This window comes from Carex rostrata, chromosome 15, assembly GCF_964058835.1.
Source record: "Carex rostrata chromosome 15, lpCarRost1.2, whole genome shotgun sequence".
Classification (NCBI taxonomy): domain Eukaryota; kingdom Viridiplantae; phylum Streptophyta; class Magnoliopsida; order Poales; family Cyperaceae; genus Carex; species Carex rostrata.
In genome coordinates, this window is record NC_135932.1 from 10,484,793 (window position 1) to 10,509,166 (window position 24,374).

At 35.6% G+C, this 24,374-nt stretch overlaps 3 protein-coding genes across 4 annotated transcripts in view; all 3 read left to right on the top strand.

Moving 5' to 3' along the window:
- The window catches only part of LOC144566743 (lysine--tRNA ligase, chloroplastic/mitochondrial-like), a 64,963-nt gene that overhangs the window by 39,593 nt on the left and 996 nt on the right, over nucleotides 1-24,374 (top strand). Inside the window, exons 2-12 of one of the 2 annotated variants that reach the window (XM_078316763.1) lie at nucleotides 17,876-18,100; nucleotides 18,582-18,794; nucleotides 19,166-19,277; nucleotides 19,716-19,824; nucleotides 20,169-20,226; nucleotides 20,626-20,694; nucleotides 20,796-20,903; nucleotides 21,166-21,258; nucleotides 22,494-22,598; nucleotides 22,792-23,004; nucleotides 23,582-23,676. In XM_078316763.1, coding sequence (XP_078172889.1) covers nucleotides 17,876-18,100; nucleotides 18,582-18,794; nucleotides 19,166-19,277; nucleotides 19,716-19,824; nucleotides 20,169-20,226; nucleotides 20,626-20,694; nucleotides 20,796-20,903; nucleotides 21,166-21,258; nucleotides 22,494-22,598; nucleotides 22,792-23,004; nucleotides 23,582-23,676 — 1,400 coding nt within the window. Of the gene's footprint in view, nucleotides 1-17,783; nucleotides 18,101-18,581; nucleotides 18,795-19,165; nucleotides 19,278-19,715; nucleotides 19,825-20,168; nucleotides 20,227-20,625; nucleotides 20,695-20,795; nucleotides 20,904-21,165; nucleotides 21,259-22,493; nucleotides 22,599-22,791; nucleotides 23,005-23,581; nucleotides 23,677-24,374 lie in introns of those variants that run through there. The other variant, XM_078316762.1, reaches the window with a different exon arrangement.
- Nucleotides 1,562-2,902, top strand: LOC144566784 (uncharacterized). Its single transcript, XM_078316809.1, has 3 exons — nucleotides 1,562-1,710; nucleotides 2,026-2,129; nucleotides 2,524-2,902. Exons 1-3 carry the CDS (start codon nucleotides 1,705-1,707, stop codon nucleotides 2,642-2,644), a joined length of 231 nt encoding a protein of 76 aa, XP_078172935.1. The 5' UTR covers nucleotides 1,562-1,704; the 3' UTR covers nucleotides 2,645-2,902.
- LOC144566016 (uncharacterized) lies at nucleotides 7,583-8,359 on the top strand. The gene has a single exon (XM_078315873.1). It carries the CDS (start codon nucleotides 7,583-7,585, stop codon nucleotides 8,357-8,359), a length of 777 nt encoding a protein of 258 aa, XP_078171999.1.

Here is a 24,374-nt window from a genome sequence, read left to right on the forward strand (position 1 = left end):
AGCCATGTTGATGTCAAAGAAATCGATTGCCTGACATTTTCCTCCAAACTTAAAATCATATGGAGAACCTCCTTTCCACAATTGAGATGGTTCTTAATTGCGACAAGCATGTTTAGTTCACACAGCACGAACGATGCCCTTCTTAATTATTATATATATAGAAGTACCCTGTACCCTAAATTTCCATGTCAGGTTTGTACTATATATATAGAGAGCTAGGCTACGGTGAGTTGCGAAGTAAAGCGACTATTTTACTTCACGCTTATATTTTGTGATTTTAAAGTTCAAAACGTCGATCCGAACCGTTCATCTTGTTCTTCATATTGAAATGTGCTTGGAGACCAAATTTTACATTTTTTGGAATTTTTTTACTATTTATTAAGCAATTTTGAAAGTCGCTGATCTGATGGTCCAGGAAATTTTACTGTTTTTTACTGTTTACAGCAAAACAGCAATTTTTAAAAATGCTTAATAAATAGTAAAAAAATTCCAAAAAATGTAAAATTTGGTCTCCAAGCACATTTCAATATGGATTAAATATCTAACGGTTCGGATCGGTAATTTGGACTTTCAAAATAAAAATACAGCATGAAGTAGAAACGCGTTTTACTTCGCAACTCACCGTACACTACCTCATATATATATATATATATATATATATATAGGGACAGTGTTCAAGTCAAGTTTATAGCTTGTCAGTCTTGTGCTCTTAAACTATATTAATTATTATATATGTCCACCTACAACTTAATTAAATTATCATCTGTGAGATTTGACAAGAGTTAATTATATATATACATCAAGATTCAAGAATGATGTTGTGGTTGCTTCGGGCTTCGAGATTGGGCAAGATATATCGACCAGCAATTCAAGGCAGCGACAGTAAGGATGCATCTCTTTAAATGTTGAACCTATATATAATGGTTTTTTCTACAATGACAATATGAAAAAGTTTTGTACAAGGGATCGATGTAAAGCTATTTTTTTATTTCAAGTGTTGTTGCCGATTTTGGGCCTGGCCGCTTGATTGTATAGTATTAGTATGCCTATTATATTGAAAAGATCAACAAAAAAAAGCCCATTTCAAGTTTGGCATGACCCGTTGGCCCATAGTTTGTTGTAATAATAGGAGGCAAACAAATTCACTGCTATTGCCTATTGGGAATATCTCAAGTTTTCAAACGAGGGCTGTACTTGTACGCGGTCGGAAGCAAGTACAAAAACCAAAAAAATACTGAAAAGAAATGCGAGTTTCGCACTACTCGTATCATATTTTATCATATTATGCCTACGGGCTTTTCCTCAAAAAAAAAATATTTATCATATTATACGCGGTTTGGTCAGAAGACTCGGAACCTTCCAGACATCGTCTTAGAGTTGATCAAATTTTAAGATCAGTCCAAAATCTACAATTTATCTGATGTGGCGCGACATGCTAATTTTATGTGGAATGTTAGCCAATTATATAGTTACACATCATCTATTGTAATTCCAAGTATAATTCTGGACGTAAATTTAATTTCTATTTTGAAATTTGAGGCTATTAATTAACAGATAAATAAAGGTTCCTCTTGGCGAGCGAATCTTGATTGCCCCAATTCCAATTCTAGAGAATTCCAAGCAGCAGCAGCTCCTCCTCCTCTCCGTGCTTTCGACGCAAAGCAAAGCAAAGCACTCTTTCGATTCAAGACCAGGAGATACAATATGACTCATATCCTTTTTCTTTCGATTTTTGCGTTATTAATAGTATTTCTTACGAGTTACAAGTCGAATCGGTTTGAGTTTGCAATCAATTCATATTTTCAGAGCCTTTTTTTGGTATCTTTGTAGGCTGAAATGAATAATAATTTGTTTTAACAATGAGGTAGGAAAGATCTTTCCTAGAATCGGTTATGACCTGACCTTTACCTCTATAATATAATAGGAAATCCTACGATGCCCGATTCGATCCACCTTGAATTGGGTTTGGTTTGGATCTGATTTCTTAATTATGGTTTGTTTTCCTCCTTAACTGGATTTGATCCACGTGGAAATCAGAGGGATCGTGACCGTGAAAGAGCAGCTGCTCGTAAGCAGGCTGCTGCAAAGGGGAAAGAAGATAGCCTTACACCTGAGCAGCGCCGTGAAAGGTAATTAATTCATTTCTTTGCTAGAGATCTGAAGCTGCAATTTTGGGATTGCTCATACCATACATACATACATACATACATACATACATACATACATACTTGTTTTATGATTTCCCTTTGTTTTATTCAATTGTATTATAGGATCATTCATGATAAATAGTAAAGGATCATTCATGACTTTCTTTATGAGGATTATTTCAAGTGCAATAATAATTTTTCATCTTAATTTAAGGGAATGGTGTATGTAGAGATCTATCAAGGAATGAATGATTGACAGCGTCACCTCTGCCATGTCAATTTAATCAAATTGCCCGGCCCGGGGTTGACACTGGAGCCAGTAACATTTTTAAGTTATCATCTGATAATAATTACCACTTGCATTTATTTTTTGTAGGGATAAGAAGGCATTAGAGGAGAAGGCGGCCAAAAAGGCAGCACAGGCTGCAGCAGCAGGAGGAGGAGCCTCGCAAGACAATAATAAAAGCAATAAAGGAAATGCTACCAGTAAAAAATAACATCTGTAGACAGGATCATTCGGTGAGCTGTAAAATGTGAATCTTAATAGAAACATCTCTCTAGCTGATTGCCATATCTGTCTGTCATCTTTCTTTCTTTCAGTTTTCTTTCATTTCTATTTCTCTCCATGGTTATGTCACTTGGTGGTGTTGTTTTTGATTGATTCTCATCGTTGGGTCCTTGATTTGTAATTTGGTATCAATCATATTGTACTGGATGCTGTTTAGTTTAATGATATCTTCTGATTTGGGGTGGTATTACTACTGAGTTATGTAATGTCAGAGCTTCGGCCTGATAGGCTCATGAGCTCTTTATGGGCTGCCATAGCACTTGGCAGTATAGCACTCTAGTGCTGTAGTGACTGACAAAGGGCTGTAAAATTCTCACTATAAAAAGAAAAGGTAACTATTGCTGCGAGTCCAAAGGCATACAAATGATACAATGCTATTGAATTTTATGACAACTGATTGGGACTAGGAGAGTAATATATTTTATGGCAAAATTGATATATAGTTTATATATAGTTTGGGGTAAACAAACGTAAATAACAAGTAATATGTTATAGCGTGCGTGAATTTTCCAAGTGGGTATTGTGCACCAAACATTTTATCTGTTTGAGATCCAGCTGGTACAAAGGAAAGCCTGACCCTGACCGCATCAGTAGACAGCAGTGGCCAGTAGATTCTATCTTCTAAGATAACCATACAATTGCGGCCTACTGAGCCTACATAATCATTTAAGGTGGGAATTTCATGTATATTCCTTGAAAGTTTCAATATTATGATTATTTATTCCTCTAAAATTTATAATTACACATTTATCCTTAAAAATGATAAAAAAAACTCGCATATTTGTCCAATCTAACTCTATTATATATCAAATATCTCTAAATATAATTAAATAGTATTTTTTAAATATTAAAATTTATTTTACAATATTAATTAATATTGTAATGACCATTGTACCCTTACTTCCTCTCTCTCTTTAATATGTTGAGTCTTGGGGGCGCCAAAACTTCCCGCGTCTTCTCTCCAAACACACTAACATAATTTCCCGCTTGTTCTCTCAGATTTCTCCATACCTTTCCTTCGGCCCTATCTTTTCTTATCGCCTCCCCTCTTGATTTCTCTCACCGTTGCCTTAATTCTTCCCTCTTCATCTCTCCCCTATTAAATATGGCATTAGATGTCGAATCGCCCCTCTCTAGACTTGACTGCCAGAGATTACTCGAGACCTAGATGGAAGAACATGGCTGAGTCGACCACTATCGAGTAAGTTCTGAAACTTAGATTTTTGTGTTAATTTTGTTTGACTTAGAATTTTATTTGAGAGTACCTGATTAAGTGCTTTAGAGAGTACATGAGTATGTTCTAATCAGTTTTGAGTTAATACCAGATACTGATTGATAAGCCTCAATTATATATAGTTTCGGTTAGGGTTTTACCTCTAAAACTACATCAAATTCCTTGTATTTTATCTTAGTTTAATATAGAATATACCAAATAACCAAGTTACTGCATTTGCCTTGTTTAAATTACAGAAATCGAGCAAAATGAGCAATTTTGTGTAGGCCACACAAAATAAATTCAAGCCGAAAAATAAAATTCAAAATTTATCAAGTTTCTCCTTTCAAGACAAAGTTGTGCGGGTTTTTGTGCGGCCTTAAGGAATTTTGTGTGGGTCATACAAAATCCGGCAAGATCCCCAGCCGATTCTCCATTCTGTTCAGGCCGTAGGAAATTTTCACTGGCCGTAGAGAATTTGTGAAGGCCGTACAAAAGGCCCCACGAATGCCAGTCTGGCCTGATTTCACCATATCTCCTCAGATTTGTTTCTAGATTTCGGGGGATGGTTTCCCAAGGAACAAAAATAGCTATATATTGGCAGGGAGATAGCAGGGGAAGACATCTTTCAACTTAGCTTTTATTCTACACATCTTTTTATATTTTTATCTCTTCTCCACGTGATTGAAGGCGATTGGAGAGAAGGATTGAAGGCTTTCTCGAGCAAGCAAAGGTGAAGACAAGGGAGCGCAAGCGAGGAGAAGGGTGTATTATATTATCTTTCTTGTTTTTCTCAGTTTTTATTATGTTTACTCTTGTATTTTTTTTGGATGTTAGCGCACCCATGAGAGGCTAGATTTCCTCTCTAGGGGCTTAGGCTTTAAACATGAACTTGTGTTACAAATATTGTTATGAAGAACTTAATCGTGAATTATTGATATTTAGGGATAAACTAGGCTAATCTGTGCTTATGGTCTAGATAGCTAGGGTGAAGGACTTAATCATGAAATCCAAATTATCTAGGCACATCATTAATTCACGAAAGTGACCCTTTTTTATATTTAAGGCTTAGAAACTCCATAATTGCAAACATGAATTTAGAAACCAACTAAGTGTTGATTTGACCAACTAAGTGTTGATAGACTTCTATCTCATTAAACACAAAACTCCTTTTATTTGTTTGATTTAAATTGTTTTATTTAAATTCAACTCTCACTTCGGGTATTGAATCCACAAAACCAATTTTCAAACAACCCCCCCCCCCCCCCCAATTTACTTTTATTGCACTATTTTAGAATTAATTAATTTAGTAAAAAGTAATATTTTCCGTTGTCTTTGGATCGATATCTTTTATTACTACAAGGATAGGTCGTATGCTTGCAACTGACCTATTATTGTGTATGAAGGTTTATAAATTTAAAAGTGAAAAATGTATTCAATTGACCAAATAATCCTATACCTAAAATGCACAATAAGTTTTTTAGCACTGTTACCGGGGACAACGAATAGATATTAATTTTTACTTTAGAAATTAATTCTAAATTTTTATTTTCTATTTTCTGCCTTTTATTTTATTTCCAAAAACTAAAAAATATTTATTTCATTATCTTATTTATCTTTCCAAAAAAAAATCAGAAAAATATTTCCTTCTTTGTTTTCATTTATTAAAAATTAGAAAAATATTTCCTTTCCTCATTCTATTTTATTCTCTTTTCTTATTTTTTCTTGCTTGTTTGAAAACTCACTTCTCTTCTCTCTATCTTTTCACAGCTATGAGCACTGGCACCTATTACTAGGAGCCAGAGCCAAAAGAACACGCAAGGCATAACATCTTCTCAACTATCCCCACAATCAATTCTCAAAGAAGAAGAAGTACATATGGAGGGAAACACTCGATACAGAATGAACGAGGAGGATGGAAATGGATCTCAAGTCCATGTTGATAATGATCCCCCTCTCAACAACCCTTTCCATGACGCGAATGGCAGAAATGGACCTCAACCTCATAATCCGAATGATCGTCGACCCATAAAGGAGTTCATGAATCATATGGATCCGACCCAATGCTTCGGATATGTAGCGCATGGAGGAACCAACCCTGATCTCAAACCAACTCTTATTCACCTGTTAGGTCAAAACCAGTTTAGTGATGCATTAAATGAGGACCCTCACCAACAGTTGGCAATGTTTGAAGAACATTGTGGTACTTTTCCACCAAGATGACCCCAACTTGATGCCTTAAAATTGAACTGTTTTCACCTTTCTATTGGGGATGAAGCTAAAACTTGGTTAAGGTTGTTGAACCCGCAACCAGAATTTGGCCAGAAGTACAAAAATTATTTTTAGGCAAGTATTTTTCGCCTTCTAAAACTCAACATTTTAGAGCAAAAATCACCACATTCAAACAAGGTGATGATGAGACATTAAGCAAAGCTTGGGATAGATAGCAAGAACTCTTGCGTTTGTGCCTCAGTCATGGTATTGATGTATGGCTTTTGTTTTAGTTTTTATATGCAGGTTGCACATACGCGATAAAATCTCAACTTAACGCGGCTGCTGGTGGAAACCTAGCCAATAAAGATGTTGTGGAGGAAATGGAAATGATTGAGGACATGGCAATAAGCCAACGCGAGTGGACAGCTGGAAGAAATACAAGGAGAAGCAACGCGCCTGGTGGTATGATTAAGGTGGATGAGATAACTGCTTTACAAGCAAAGGTAGAATCTCTCCAAAATCAGATGAAAAAGATGCAGTAGGTAAAATCTTTAGTCAAAAGTTCACCTTGTGGTAAATGTGGAGAAACTGACCATGACACAGCCGGATGCCAATTCTCCACATAAGGTAATGAGATGATGGAACAAGTTAATGGGTTGTTTTATTATAAGGGTAACAAAAGAAATGACGAGTACAATCAAAACAACTCAAATACTTACAACCATGCCACAAGGTACAACCACCAAACTCGAACTAGAACGCGAACCAGTATCAAGGTAATGATAACCAGTACCAAAACCAATACCATAATCAAGGTCAATCTCAATTGTCAAGGTTAGAAAAAATGATGGAAGATTTTATGATTTCTCAAAAAGAGTTTGCTTTTAAACAAAACAAAAAGAATGACGAGTTTTCAGATTTTTTGAGAGCCGTGAATAGTACGTTGGATCTTGTGCAAACTCAAAATAGGTTGTTTGAGAACCAAGTGGCTCAACAAGCCACTTCTGCCGCACGCCCTCAGGGCATGCTTCCCGGAAAACCTTAGCAAAATATGAGAAAACACGCATATGATGTAACTCTTCGAAGTGGTAGGCAATATGATGGACCAGAGATGCCAGCCGAAGAAATGACGAAACAATCAGTCGTTGCACCACAAACAGTAGAAATAGAGGTTTCTACTGCCTCTCCAACGGCCTTCCCAGAAATTCCTGTGACCTGCACAGATTTTTCTGCGGTCGCACCATAATTTTTAGATCGTCAAAAATTGGGTAATACTGATCCAAAAAAGTAAAATCTTCTGAAAAATACGTTCCTCCTCTTAGGTTTGTACATTTTCCTCAACGATTAGTTAAGCCCAAAATGGATCAACAATTTGCCAGATTCATGGACCATTTAAAGAAAATGAACATTACCGTTCCTTTTACGAAAATCATTACTCAAATGCCGTCTTATGCAAAAATTTTGAGAGAATTGTTGTCCAGTAAAAGAAAACTTGAAAAGGTCGAAACTGTGGCATTAAACGCGGAATGTAGTGCACTTATCTTGAACAAACAAATTAAATTGCCCCCTAAACTCAAAGATCCAGGTAGTTTTACTATTCCATGCAAAATTAGGGACACCAATTTTAATCGTTGTTTGCTAGACCTTGGTGCTAGTGTTTGTTTGATGCCTAAATCAATGTATGATAGACTAGGTCTAGGGGAATTAAAACAAACAAGAATGTCTCTTCAATTGGCTGACAGATCTGTACAATACCCTTCCAGAATTGCAGAAGCTGTAGTTGTTCAAATTGGCAAGTTTTATATACCTGTAGATTTTGTGGTAGTAGAAATAGAAGAAGATCTCCATATCCCTCGCTTGTTTGGGCGTGATTTTCTCAGTACAGCAGGTACAATCATTGATGTCACACGTAGAAGGATTTCTTTCTCAATTGGTGATAAGAAAGTGGAATTTAATATTTTCGAATCTATGCAATTTCCTTCTAATGACAATAACATAATTTGCAGGATAAATGTTTTAGATACCAAAATTGCTGCTCAAATAGATAAGGTAACAAATGGTGGACAGCCGGACGAAAATCTAGATGAAATCAGAGCTGAAACAGAACAGACGATAACAGCGAAAATTTGTGTGGGCCGCAGAAAAAAGTTCAAGAATAGCTTGAAAATTTGTGTGGGCCGCACCAGCCTGAGAAAAATTCTGACAGCCCCAGTTTAGCTGATTCTTCTCCTAAACTGCCTCAACTAGAACTGAAACCTTTTCCTCCCACTCTCAAGTACGAATATCTTGGACCGAATAAGACCTACCTAGTAATTGTAAATTCTACCTTAACCCAAGATGAAACCAACCAACCTCTCCATGAGTTTAGATTGCACAAAAAGGCGATATGATACACCACAGATGACCTAACCAGAATCAATCACAACCTTTGCATGCACCGCATCTTGATGGAGGATGATAACAAACCTTCGATCGAAGCTCAAAGAAGGCTCAACTCGAATCTCAAAGAGGGGGAGCTTTCTTTCTCCATTAGGAAGAAGAAAGAAAATTTTCATTTTCATAAGCTGTTAATATCTCCTAACAAAAATTCAGTTTGCATGGTAGAAATTTTACAGGTTAATGGAGAATTTGTGCAAGACAAGTTAGTGACAACATTTGAAACCGACAAATATCGAGAAGTCGACAAGACAAAGCAAGATTGGCTCTCAAAAGCAAAATCCATGAAATTGATGAAAAAGTTCTAAAACAGGAGCAAGAAAACGTTCACCAAAATTAAAAAACAAGAAAATCAACACAAACAAGAGCAATGAGGAGGCCGCCCTCCCAACCCTTTACTCCATGTCTTGTAAGTTTTCATGATTTCTTCTATTTACTTTTTCTTGTGTGAATTTAAGCATTGAGGACAATGCTTCATTCAAGCTTGGGGGTGGAATAGAAGAAAATTGTATTTGTATTTAAGTCAAGTTTATGTTGTCAAAAATTGTATTTTTAGGTGGGAAATTCACGTCATTGTTAGAATTAAGGACTTGTTTGAAAATTTTTGGTTATGATTTGTATGACTTTAGAAAATTGAAAATAACCCCATATTTGATCAAATAATTGCATAAGATGAGATGTTTTAAGACTTTGAAAAAAAATAAAAAAATTGATTTTATCGAAAAAGCATTTTGAAACCGGATTATGCCTTTTAAATTGGGAAATTGGGATTTAAAATATAATAGAAAGATTGTGATATCCATGGGTATTAAAGAATATCTTTGGATGTGTGTATTCATGATATTTTTGCATAATTGGTTGAAAACATTTTAATTGGAAATCTTGAAATTCATTTGGATGTTTGCCTATGTTACGGGGACATGACGTACTTATGGTTATGAGTCCTTGACACTTTGCTCCACTAGTTTGCTCGATAAAGTAGCCGAGTTTACACCATAAGTGCGAGTTCGTGTCATTTTTTGATAAAAGAGGCCTAAGCCCTTTCCATTGCAGAAATTTTAACTTACACCAAGAGTATGCAATAGCACTTTTGAATTTACACCAAGAGTTTACACCATAAGTGCGAGTTCGTGTCATGGAAGGGTTGAACCAAGAGTATGCAATAGCACTTTTGAATTAAAACGGTTGGATACGGTTAACTACTTATAACTAGCCGGTTTTGTATTAAAGATAAAGATCATAGTGTCAATATATATATATATATATATATATATATATATATATGAAATTTTGCATGATGCCAACACACGAAAATTCATAACTTTCTAATCTAAGCTTGTTCCAAGCTTGGGGGGGCCGAAAAGGAAAATCACCACAAAACGATGGCACATTTTTGGTAGACGAATGAAATATTGATAAATCCAAATTATTAGTTTTTGCAAATATTAAAGTATCTTTGAAATATGAGATTTCATTTGTCAAATTATGGGGTGAATTAAAATTGATCAAGGAAAGTTCAAATTATCTCTCAAAAGGATTCTCGAGTTTTTAATAATAGCAAGGTCATGTGAATTTTTTGCACTTAGGGATATACTTGAAATTTGGGTAGTTTAGAAACTGAACTTATACCTAAGATTAGATTTTTGCTCGAGGACAAGCAAGGTTTAAGATTGGGGAATTTTGATAAGCCTCAATTATATATACTTTCGGTTAGGGTTTTACCTCTAAAACTGCACCAAATCCCTTGTATTTTATCTTAGTTTAGTATAGAATATACCAAAGAACCAAGTTACTGCCTTTGCCTTATTTAAATTGCAGAAATCGAACGAAAGGAGCAATTTTGTGGGTGTTTGTGTGGCATGTAGGAATTCTGTATGAGCCACACAAAATAAATTCAAGCCGAAAAATAAAATTTGAAATTTATCAAGTTTTCTCCTTTCAAGACAGAGAGTTGTGCGGGTCTTTGTGCGGCCTTAAGGAATTTTGTGTGGGCCATACAAAATCCTGCAAGATCTCCAGCCGATTCTCCATTATGTGCAGGCCGCAGGAAATTTTCACTGATTGCAGAGAATTTGTAAAGGCCGCACGAATGCAAGTTAGGGCTGCTAATGGGCCAATCTTTGACCCAAACCATAACCCTAAAAAGAACTTTTTGAGATGCAGAGATACAACTATAAATCAGATGCAGAGATACAACCATAAACCAGTATGCACACAATAAGTGCCACATCAACAGGGGCTTGGTAGCAAATGATGATATTTCAAGGATCAAGACTAATAAAAAAAAAATATAAATAAAAAATAAAAAGAACACAACAAGCACGGGTGCAGGTATTTACAGGAATGTACAGCTTGTACAGGACCTGACTGAAACTGAAAAAATTGGACCAGGCCTGAGTGGTACCAGTGAAAATCGGACAGGATGGAAGTAAATAACTAAATATAACAATAAATTCTAACCCACAAAATTTGTTTTTCATTTAGTATTTTTACCCATACTAGGCCTGACTGGTTCCATTACCATTAATGTACCTTGCTAATATGACAACTAGCTTTGAAAATCAAGGAATATCAATTCACCGAAAAGAAAATGATATGATTGAGTCAAAATTTTGTAAAAATCCATTTTGCAATGTAATTTTGAGCCCCAAAACATAGTCTAAAATACTAAAATGATGTGAACTTGCATGGTGTTGTATACCAGTACAATTAATGTGCCAATTTGGTTATATTTTCAAACTGGTACGAGAGAGATTAACATCCAGTAAAATTGGAGGAAAGGAATTGCATATCTTGTAAACAGTTTTTACCTTCAAAGTGGAGATGAAGGGAGATGGAGAGGAGAGAAGGAAGTAAGAGCCTTTTCTCTATCTCTCAGTTCTAAACAAGGATGAAGTGGAGACGAAGGGAGACGAAGAGGAGACAGGCGGGCCAGGCGGCGCGACAGATAAGGAGAGAGGCAGGTCCGTGAGGCATGAGAGAGGGGTTCAGGGGAAAAGACGAAGAGTCGGTGTTAGGTTCGATTATTTGTGTTCGAACAGGAATCGATCAGATCTAAGTTTGAACTGTTGAACGAGTTGTCCAAAGGCCCTTCAAGCTCAGCCCAATTTAACTGATCCGAACTGAACTTCAAACCTGTTTGATTTGATCCAATTAGCAGGCCTAAAAACTGTTCAAATATTGTCCAATTATTGTCCGGCCCGTTTGTCCATGGACGAATATGTCCAATTAGCAGGCCTAATGCCAGTCTAGCCGGATTTCACCATATCTCCTCAGATTTTGGGGGGTTGTTTCCCAAGGCACAAAAATAGCTATATATTGGAAGAGAGACAGTAAGGGAAGACATCTTTCAACTTAGCTTTTATTCTACACATCTTTTTATATTTTTCTCTCTTCTCTGCGTGATTGAAGGCGATTGGAGGGAATGATTGAAGGCTTTCTCGAGCGAGCAAAGGTGAAGACAAGGGACAGCGAGCGAGGAGAAGTGTGTATTCTATTCTCTTTCTTGTTTTTCTCAGTTCTTATCATGTTTACTCTTGTATTTCTTTTGGATGTTAGCCCACCCATGAGAGGTTAGATTTCTTCTTTAGGGGCTTAGGCTTTAAACATAAACTTGTGTTAAAATCTACCTTAGTTGGATTTTTTTTTTCTCTATGATGATTGTTTGCTTGCATGTTTGTTCTTGTTGATTTTATAATTCATTTACTTGTATGATTTGTGTGCTTGTTAATTAGCGTCCCGTTTAGATTTAACAAACTTAAAGTGCTAGAATCAAAGAATTGATGGTACCAAATTGTATACATGAATAACCTTAGGATTAAGATTAGAAATGACCAAATCTATTTCTTAGTCCGGAACCACAAGAAACAAAGGTTGAATTAAGGTGAAGGACTTAATCGTGAAGACTCATATTTGATTGGGACCCCTAGAATTGAACCAAATATTGGTATGAAGAACATAATCATGAAGTATTGATATTTAGGGATAAACTAGGCTAACATGTGCTAATGGTCTAGATAGCTAGGGTGAATGACTTAATCATGAAATCCAAATTATATAGGCACATCATTAATTCAAGAAAGTGACCCTTTTTTTTATATTTAAGGCTTAGAAACCCCATAATTGCAAACATGAATTTAGAAACCAACTAAGTGTTGATTTGACCAAGTGATTGTATGCCGAAAGCCCCTAGACTTCTATCTCATTAAACACAAAATTCCTTTTATTTGTTTGATTTAAATTCAACTCTCACTTCGGGTATTGAACCCACAAAATCAATTTTCAAACAAACACCACCCCCTATTTACTTTTATTGCACTATTTTAGGATTAATTAATTTAGTAAAAAGTAATATTTCATATTGTTTTTGGAACGATACCTTTTATTACTACAAGGATAAGTTGTATGCTTGCAACTGACCTATTATTGTGTATGAAGGTTTATAAATTTAAAAGTGAAAAGTGTATTAAATTGACCCAATAATCCTATATCTAAAATACACAACACTGATACTGTACCAGTTAATTCTATTTTTACTAGTATGATACCAGTCCGTACTAGTGGTATTGGCCTATGAGTAGTGGTTCTGGTAAACACCTATGAGTACTATGCATCCCAAAAATAGCCTCTAAATGAAAAAAAAAATTTGAAAAACATTGGTTCCAAATCGAAATTGACAAAACTATTGTACTTCCATATAGAGAACACTCAAGTGAACACACTAAAAAAAATAATTTTGTTATAAAATATATTTATGTGGATGTTCAATCTATAAACTCCAATATTAACTATCATTCCATTGCCCACTACCTCCACTACTATGGGCATTTATTTTCTCCTTTATTATTGTAACATCTCTTTCTAGCCTATAAATAGATATTTTGTATATGGAGAATAGACACATATATTATATACAATAGTGGAGAATAAAATTGTATTATTGCTCTCTCTATCTCTCTTGTTATTTACTTTACTTTTGTTGCAACTTTATCTTAATTTTACAACATGTTATCAGCACGACTTGCTTGGAAGAAGTTGCTAAGTAATCATGTAAGTAATTTGTGTGATTAATTATTATATCTTTCATTAATTTAAATTTCCTTTAAATTTTTTATTATATTTGTTCTAGTTTATTGACAAGCCTAACTTTTATATACATTTTTGGTAGGATTTGGTCTCTAAAACTATCATCTTTTACTAGTTTAAAGCCATTTTGTTTAGATATCGCACCAAGTTTGAGATACTGCTATATTTTGATGTGTTTTCAGGTATTTGAAGCAAATGAGAACAATTTGGAGCAAGTCCAGACGCGAACAGCTCACTGCCACTTTTTCGCACCATTATTGCGACCCGCAGTTTTCATGATTGCGACCCGCAATTTCTTCACAGTTTCTGATTTTTGGGCTGCTAGAGGACTAGAACGATAGATATAGATGGGGGCTCTTAGAGAGAAAGGGGGAGGCCGCCATTTTCACACTTCACCACAGCTGGGAACGATCTCAAGAGCTAGGGTTTCAGATCTAGGGAGATTTGGAGAAGGAGAAGCTTGAGGGAGAAGAGATTTGTGCTTGGATTTGTATTCTCTACTCTATTTTCCTTTCTCTAGACTTTGGTAACAAATTACTTATCTCATTTGTAATCACAACTAAAATTTTATCAAGAACCCGAAGTTCGTATTACCCGAATAAAATAATAATTTAAAGTTATTGTTATAAATGTTTTTCTGCGCATCTGTTTCAGCCTCAGTTTCGGTCAGGAACTGTCTGTTTCGGCCTTGGCAGAACATAGTATTTTTCTGCACTTTCTATTTCTGCCAGGAACTATCTGTTTTGGCCAGGAAACCGTTAGCTAACTTGACGCCGTGCAACTTTCTGCGCCCTACAATTCCATAAATCAACGAAGGATATATCAAAGGAGACCAAACTAAACATATTGCACCAAAGTTCTTTTCGATACATGACCTACAAAAGGAAGGCGTAATAGATGTTTGCCAAGTCCGATCAATCAACAATCTGGCAGACCTATTCACAAAATCTTTACCGACAAAGGTTTTTGTACAACTCACAAAGAAGATAGTTCTACATCAATTGAAGGATATTCAATGATATCAAAATGAGGGGAAGCATTATACGCATTGTACTCTATTTTTTTTCTTAACTAAGTTTTTATTCCAATGAATTTTTCTTGGTAAGATTTTTAATGAGGCAGTACATGGTCCTGAAATATCATGTTAATATTGATCATGAAGTATTATATTAACAGCGTATAATGAAAGATGAATATCCAAGGGGAAGTGTTATAAAATATATTTATGTGGATGTTCAATCTATAACTCTCAATATTAACTCTCATTTCATTGCCCACTACCTCCACTACTATGGGCATTTATTTTCTCCTTTATTATTGTAACATATCTTTCTAGCCTATAAATAGAGGTTTTGTAAATGGAGAATAGACGCATATATTATATACAATAGTGGAGAATAAAATTATATTATTGCTCTCTCTATCTCTCTTGTTATTTACTTTACTTTTGTTGCAACTTTATCTTAATTTTACAACAAATTTTTGATTTTGAATTTTCTGTGATTTTGGGTGAGTGTTTGAAGTCCCTATCCTGAAAATGAGGCTGGTTCAGAAAAAAAAAATTTGTTATCAACCTAGAATTTGTCAATTAGAAAATCACTGGTTCATAATAGTTCCTAATCCATGAAAATTCTGAAATTAATTAGGCATAAAGTTCAAGTATTGCTTGTCATTTCCATATAAAGAACTCCTAATTTGGCTAAGTTAATTGGTCACAGTAAAATTATGAAATCAGGTTGTCAGAACAATGGACAGCATCTAAAAATTAAATTTCTAGCAAATAATTTATTTTGCTAGTTTAACATTGTCTTTTGTTATTCTCAGGCATTCATCCAAGTACAAAGTAAGATTGAAATATGGAGGTTTCTTACGATCAATCAAAAACTCTTACAGGAGAAAATATTGTTTTGGCTCTCAAAAAAGCATCTATGTGGATAGTTGCTCGTACAATTTGAATGAACTAATTGAAGAGGTGATCAAGCATTATCTATTAAGGAACGATCTAGTTTTTTGTGGGCAGATAATTATCCATCAAGGGGCGGTGAAGAGGTGATGAAGCATTATTCATCAATGAACCGACGAGAAAAGCACAAGTGCCGGCGTTATGGCATGTACGGACATCATCAAAAGACTTGCAAGAACCCAGCACCTCTTGTGACTACATCTCAAATATCTGAATCTGGTACCTCTCAAAATGTATCTCAACCTACAACTGGTAAAAGGTTATCAAACTTATTTATGTTCTCATTTGGTTAATTTTTTAGAAATTCAATCTCAATATTTATGAATGCTCTTATAGATTTTTAATTGCTAACAATAATTTTTTTTTTCAAATCAGGATACGAGGAAAGAATTCACATGCACGTAGGAGTAAGAAGTCGATGTCGTGTGATGCCATACATTTGACTGTCTAATAGTTGTGATGTGGTCTAATTTTTTGTTTTGATTATGGTTGCTTGCATTTTGTATGTTTAAAATCTTATTAGATACTACAGTAGTGTGTTTTTTGGAACTTACTGTACCGACTTTTAAAAACTTGTTAGTACAATTAATATTGCAATGATTCTTTTGGAAAAGAACAAAGTTTTTATTTTTGTCTAATGCTGGTTATGATTATGGTGTCATAATTTATTTATTATACTAATGGTACGGTTCAGTGCTGGTACTAGTACGATACGGTTCAGTACTGATACAAGAAAAGTACAAGACAGTGAAATATTGAGAAAATACTTTAAAAAAAAATTGACTAATTTTATTTATAATTAGTTAAAGAGCAGTTTAATTTTTATGTACGTGAAGCTGGAGGAACTCATAAATCTTTTGGGAAAATATGAGATAGCAAAGCATTAGTGCCATGAAGGAGATTTATGGAAGATTGGCAGGAAAATCTATTATTTCTTCTTGTTCACTGGGATAGAAAAAAAAAAAAAAAGGAAAAAGAAAGAACAAAGTAAAGCAAAAGAAGATTTGAATGCTTGCTTGGAGGTTATATATTAGCTTAACAAATTTTTAACTGTTAAAACCATTGCCGTAAAAGGTCAATAATACACTACTGCATGTGATAGTGTCTTGTGCTTTTGAGTTGCTGATCCTGCCCAACAAGAGGAATTAATGTAAGTGAGTCAAAGAAGATACTTTAGTGGCTACAATCTCGTTGAGGAATAAATTAGTTAGGCAAAGAAGGTACTGATATTGGTACGATTTAATACTATTTTTTAACAAATTGGTTTTAGAAGGGAAAATAAAAAAAAGGTAAAATGGAAATACATACAAAATTAATGTTAAATATAATGGATTGGACAAATATGTGAGTTTCTATTATTTTTAATATTAGATATGTAATTATTGATTTTAGAGAGATAAATACGTAATATTAAAATTTTTGAGGGATATACATGAAGTTCCCACGTCATTGGATTCATAAAATAAAATTAAAAAAAAAATGCTATCTTCGAAGATAACCATACAATTGCAGCCTAGCTACATAATAATAATTTAAAAGCAAATAAGAGATGATGACCAATACCAAACATTTTCACTTTATTAAAGAAAGCATAGAAGCAAATATTATATTAGTTGAGGACGGTTACGTTATAGATTTTTAACATAAATAAATGCCAACTTATCAATACTGAAGGGTGAAGCTAGATCACCATCCAATATAACATAACCAGTTGACAACAAACAAGATATATAAATGACCAAAATAACAACATAATCAATCGCCTTAATTATACAAGGTTACTATTACTTGAAACCAGCATAGAGACTTAGGAGCATATATCTGATACAACTCCTTTGAAATATTCATATTGTGAAATTCTTTTGGTACAGATATTAAATGCTAGGCATAGAGACTTAGGAGCATATATCTGATACAACTCCTTTGAAATATTCATATTGTGAAATTCTTTTGGTACAGATATTAAATGCTAGGCATAGAGACTTAGGAGCATATATCTGATACAACTCCTTTGAAATATTCATATTGTGAAATTCTTTTGGTACAGATATTAAATGCTAGGCTAGGTCCAATAAGCGATTAATTTTCCAGAGGGGTTTAACTTAGCAATTAGCATCATCCCCTCGACCCCTTCCAAATCCCAAAACCCAATCCACAGGACTAGGACTAGGACTAGGACTAGGACTAGAGGCTAGAGCGCCGCGCGCAAGTTAAAAGTTCGCCTCCCTCCCCTCCTCTAGTCCTCTTGCATGGCGATGGATGCACTTAGAGTTTGGAGAGCGTCATCCCAACTAATGACCTTTGCCTCCAGAGCCACCATCGCTAGACCAAGACCACGATTCAACTTCAACCTCCACACCAGCTACTACTGTGTCTCCGCTTCCGCCACCGCCACGTCGGATAGTCGCCGCCGTACCTCTTCTTCCCCTAAAACCTCCGACCGCGAGTCTGTCCGTGCCATTCGTCTCAAAAAGGTCCCATCCACTATTTCTATTCCTTTCTCTTCTCTTCTCTTCTCTTCTCTTCTCTTCTCTTCTCTTCTCTTCTCTTCTCTTCTCTTGTATTTCAAATTAACCTCATACATGCTATGCTATGCTATTATCTATCTGCCCATAGAAACTCGTCAGACTTTGACTGAGGCCAAAATTATATAACTTGACCATACCTTGCCCCCAAACCAGCACAGCACCCGAGTTAAACGACATGAAACTCCATTTCAGAATACCTGCCCAACTTCCAAATTTTAATGGTCAATGCAAACTTCATTTTTAATTATGTTTTTATCTTATCAATTCCTCTTTGCTATGCTAATAAATTGTTCAATTGGGATAACATGGGATAACATTCATCACACAGCATAACAACAATGTACCAAATAGGACATCTCTGGTACCAACTGGGACCAACATTAGGTACTAGTTTAGGTTGTCAAACTTTCAACTTATCTATTGGCAGGTAGAAGAGCTAAGACAAAAAGGTTACGAGCCATATGCATACACATGGGACAGAAGCCACACGGCAAGGCAAATACAACAAGGTTATGGATATTTGGAGAATGGTGAAGTCTTTACAGGAGTTGCAGTTTCACTGGCAGGAAGAGTAGTTGCACGTAGAGCCTTTGGCAAGCTAGTGTTCTTGACACTAAGAGATGATTCTGGTACAATACAGGTTTGTGTGTGGTAATATACCTAATAAAAAAGCTTCTTTAACAATTTAATTATTTTTATTGAGATTTCTGTATGTTAAACCCCGATATATATGGGCATTTTGTAATATGTCACCTCATAGGATTGCAAAGAACTGCTTTATGAATCATACCATCAGCATAGAGTAATGTCCCAACTGTTATTTTTAAGTTGGAATTTATGCTCACCATTTAGCTGCAATATTTGGAAATGGTTGTCCCCAAATAGTTGTAGACGAGCAGATATGTCATGCTCTTTAAAGCTTGATTTTCAAATTATTTGCATTCTCTAACAATAAAGAAATTAATTTGCAACTTTTCAGTCTCTAAAGCTAATTTGTTGCATCTGTTGTAGCTTTACTGTGAGAAGGAATGCCTTTCAGAGGATCAGTTCGCAAAATTAAAGTCATTTGTTGACATTGGCGACATTTTAGGTGCTAGTGGTTCCATCAAGAAGACTGAAAAAGGTTTTGTATAAAATGAATCCCTTCTGTAATGGGTTATAGGTTGCAATTTTTGTGATTACAGTCAATGGTGGTTTTGCTGTTTGGATTTTTTGAGCCAGTGCTATCATTCAGCAAAACCCAACCAAGCCCCAGCTTGACCTAATTATACTGCTTTTTGGCCCTGCAAATCCTACAATGGAGGCTCAGTTTAGTCAAAGTTTGCCTCCTTTTTCCCCTCAATTCTGAAATCAAACTTAATGTGCCAAAACTGAAACCCAGTTTTCCAAGTAATATAAAACAAACGGAGGAAGAACAAGAGAAAAGTAAAAATGGGGTGATCAAGCTATAAATGCAACCAAAACTGAAACCCAGCATGGTAATTTGTACATATTCTATTTGAGAAATTTGATCGAGATCTTGTTGAGATCTTGTTGTAAGTTGAAATTGGTGTTATTGCAGGGGAGCTATCAGTATATGTGAAGAATTTTGAAATCCTTACGAAGTCTTTGTTGCCTCTACCAGACAAGTTTCATGGACTGACTGATATAGATAAGAGATACCGTCAAAGGTTGGCTTATTAGTAATTGATCTTATTTTTCCCTATTTGGATTTTGGTGTGATGATGAACTCTGCTTCACCCAAAAACAGTAATTTCACAATTTATCTTTGACCACATTTTGAACTATTTTGTCCCATAGTGTGGCATAATTTTTCTTTATCATTATTCGGTTAGTAATTTTTATCCTGATTATAATCATTAATAAACTTATCTGTTACAAAAGTCCTAATGTATAGTTAGCTAGTTTTATGTCTAGAATCTCAGTTCTTTCCTTTTAACAATGAATAAGATATTGCAGTAATGGCCGATGTGTAAGCGGCATTGAAATCTTTTTGTTTTTTTGTCATGGGCAGGTATGTTGACATGATTGCAAATCCTGAGGTGGCTGATGTTTTTCGAATAAGAGCTAAGGTGGTTAAAAGAGAGTATGCTATGCCATGTTTTTTCCTTTACTGTTAAGCATTTTTGCAAAATATATATACTAGGGGAAAATAAACCATGATAGATCATATGAACATGTTAAGTATCACTAATTAGTATGGATGCACTAAGTACCTTTAGCTTTTGATGGCTTAGGTTAAAATATTTTCTAGCTTTCAACATATAAATAGTCTATCCCATCTTCCCTAGTTATGGTTCAAAGTAATTTGTGAAAAAGAAATTCAAATAAGAGGTTTCAATACAAGACATGAAGGGCTTTTTATATATATATATATTTGCCAGTTCCTTTAACATTTTGGTTTGTCCCTTTGCTCATGCACCATTTAGTTATTTTATTGTACAATATAACATACTTAATTATTAATGCAGATTGTTTCAGAGATACGCAAGGCAGTGGAGTCATTTGGTTTTATAGAAGTTGAGACTCCAGTTCTTCAGGTCTGCAGCTCTAATCTTTTAATTTTGTTGGCCTTTTCTTTTGTTATCTTCCTCTTCTTTGTTTTTCTTGTCAGTCATTTGGAAATTTACTGGCATATCAGGGTGCAGCTGGTGGTGCTGAAGCTAGGCCATTTGTGACATACCATAATTCTCTTGGGAGAGATCTTTATTTGAGAATTGCAACTGAGCTACACCTCAAACGAATGCTGGTGAGGAGGTCGTTATTGTAACTGTCTTGTATTTAATTGTTTCCCATCGCCTGTCAGTATTGTTTTTATCTTTTTGCTGCTATTTTAGTTTGTCAAGTTGTATTTAATTGTTTCTATTGATGGCTAATTTCTGTCCTCTACTGGCTTACCCATTGTTCTTTTAGAAATTGGTTTTCCATGCATGTATTAGCCATCTAGTATCATCTTTCTATTTTATAGTGCTGCTATGTGTGCATTATAAAGTATTGTTTTGGATTGTCAGGTAGGTGGACTTGAGAAGGTATATGAAATTGGAAGAATATTCCGAAATGAAGGAATTTCTACTCGTCATAATCCTGAATTTACTTCCATCGAGGTAAGCATAATTCCCTTTCATGTTAATTTTTTATGTTTGTGACAGCTCTTAGCATGACCATTTTTGAATTCTCCAAATATTCCTCTGTATTCTTCAACTCTACCTTGTTAAATATGTAAAGCGAGAGAGAAATATAAATGTATTCTAATCTTTATTTCTTGATCAGTATTCAACAGTACATGTACACCCTTTATTTATAGGGAGAGATGATTAATACAGAAGTACATAGCAGCATACATAATCATAATCTGTTGCAACTAACTATCTCAACTGAACTAACTAATCATCTGACTAACTTTGACTATGTCTGTTGACTGATCCTGAACTGATGCTCTATTACTCCCCCCCGCAAGCTGAGCCAGAGGGTACAAAGAAGGCCAAACCGAGGTGTATCCAACGGTTTGGTGAAGATGTCGGCAATCTGGTCCTTGGAAGAGAGGAATCGAATTTGGAGCGATTGGTTTGCAACCCGCTCGCGCACGAAGTGGTAATCAATCTCCACATGTTTTGTGCGAGAGTTAATCATAGGATTAGACGCCAAGAATGTGGCGCCGATGTTGTCCCACCATAGAATCGGTGGAGAAGGAATGGTCACATGGAGTTCGGCCAACAAGTACTGAAGCCAAACTAGTTCGGAACTGGTGATAGCGAGTGACTTGTATTCTACCTCAGTGCTGGAACGAGCAATTGTAGGCTGCTTTTTGGACCCCCAAGATATGATATTTGCGCCAAGAAAGACACAAAAACCAGAGGTGGATTTGCGATCATCCGGTGAGCCGGCCCAATCGGCATCGGAGAAAGCGTGGAGGGAAAGTGAGGAGCTTGGTTGGAGGGTAATGCCATGATAAAGGGTGCTCTTGAAGTAGCGGAAAATGCGCTTGACCGCTGCCCAATGGGTCGTGGAGGGGGCTTGCATGAATTGGGACACTTTGTTGACCGAGAAGGCGATGTCGGGGCGGGTAAGAGTGGCGTATTGGAGAGCGCCAACAATGGAGCGATAAAGGTGCGGATCATTGAAATGGTCACCATCAAACTTGGAGAGGGTAGTTTTGGGGCACATGGGGGAGAGAAGGGAGTTGGAGTCAAGCATGTTTGCACGTGTCAAGACATCCGTGATGTACTTGGATTGGGAGAGATGTCTTGACTAACTAACTTTGACTATGTCTGTTAACTGATCCTGAACTGATGCTCTATTAATATGAATATTAATTAATTGAAAATTTAATGTTGCTTAGATGTATGAAGCATATTCGGATTATGAAAGCATGATGTATTTGGCTGAGGAAATTGTAACTAGATGTGCTATGTCTATTCACGGGAAGCTTCAAGTAGATTATCAGGTAAGTCATACAGAGTATTAACAGGTTCAATCCCTTTTCAATTCTGTTCATCTCTGTGTTTCGTATCCATTTTTACTTTGAGCATATTTCCAGTAAAAGTATAATGTGTGGTATTCTATGCTTCACCTACTCTTATATTGCCAAGACTTCAGTAGGAACAAGGTGTGACCGCTTAACTGGTATATTTAACCAGGGAACTGAGATATCTTTAATGAGACCATGGAGGAGAGAGACCATGCATTCTCTTGTCAAAGACGCGACTGGAGTTGATTTCCATGAGTTTGGAAACAATGTTGAGGCTGCTAAAGAGGCTGCAATAGGCATTTTTAAAGCTCGCTCAGAAGGAAAAGATAATAGTAGCAGTCTTGTAGAAGCCTGCTCATCTGTTGGTCATGTTCTCAATGAGGTAAAACTCGAGGGCCTATCAGTTATTATTCATGCCTTGAATAATAGTGCTGTACTGTTCTAATCTTGTATGTCTGAACTAAATTTGACTGGCTAGATCCATGTTGCTGATGGTCCAATAAGGGGACCTTTATTTTATCTGAATTATGTGTGAATATACGGTTCAAAACTTATCATCCATATTGGACAGTCCAGAACGCCTACATTGTTCCTACTATTCATGTGAAGTATAGCAGCCCGGGAAAATATGAAATGTTTTAGTTAATGTCTTTTATGGATACTTTAACTTCGATTTACCATAGCATTCATACCTGGTACTGAAACTGTATGCAGCTCTGCATCTTGCTGTACCAGTCATCTTGCACTATACTCGTGTGATGTGGTTTCCAATTCATGTCCTGTCTTGGTATATGTATGGTCTAAGTTTCAGTAGTCTGTTGCAATGCTTGTTTTGCCAGTTACATTCCCTGATTTATTATGGATTTGTAGTTTAAATTTTTAGACTCGGATATGCATGTTAGCTGACGAAAATGAACTTGCTTAGTTTATAGAATTTGATTAATTTCAACCTTTTTCAGGTTTTTGAAGCAGTTGTTGAGCCTACTCTTATACAGCCAACTTTTGTTCTTGATTACCCTATCGAGGTTTCACCACTCGCCAAACCCCATAGAAGGTTCCTTTTGAATTATCAAAATGTTATTCTAATTTGTATATGGGTCACTAGGTTGCCAATTACATAGTGCGTCTCTAAGTAGCATACTTTGGACCTGCATCTGATGCATATGAGATGGACCCAGATGATCAGCATATAATTCATATCAGATACTCCAGCTATTGTATCTGGTTAATTTAGTATGAAAATTTTGGAGAATACAGCCTCTGGATATCCCTGTTCAGATTTATGCGTGAATTTCCAGCTTCCTACATCCTTGTAAGAGGGCTCAGAATTGGGAAGGCTATGCTCAAGTCCATAAGGCTGGTTACAGTTCTCCCGAGTTTTTCTAAAATTTTGTACTCGAGTCTTGTGGAATTTTGATTAATATAAACATTTGATCTGCTTGCATGTGAGGCCCTGATTTTTCATTAATTTGTTTTTAATCTTTTAGTTGCCTAATAAAACCATCATTATAACTACATTTTTTTTTTTTTGGGAATTCCTTATTCCTCTGTAAATAAAAATTATGTAGTACACATAATAATCAATGTATTTATAGTAGTAGGATAAAAAACCATATGAAGTGTATTGTACCTTAGTTTTTGGAAAACTTGCATTGTTATTGTTTTCAATTAAGAAATGGTGCTCACATCCTATACCATGCAATCTAGCTTTGGCTGTCTTTTTAAGTTCAATAGCATATTAGACATTTTAGT

Excerpts from the sequence above, each read along its gene's own strand:
- LOC144566784 (XM_078316809.1), top strand. Across the intron at positions 2,130-2,523 it reads CCTGAGCAGCGCCGTGAAAG|GGATAAGAAGGCATTAGAGG; the intron begins GTAATTAATTCA and ends TATTTTTTGTAG.
- LOC144566016 (XM_078315873.1), top strand. The coding sequence starts at position 7,583 with ATGCCGTCTTATGCAAAAATTTTGAGAGAATTGTTGTCCAGTAAAAGA.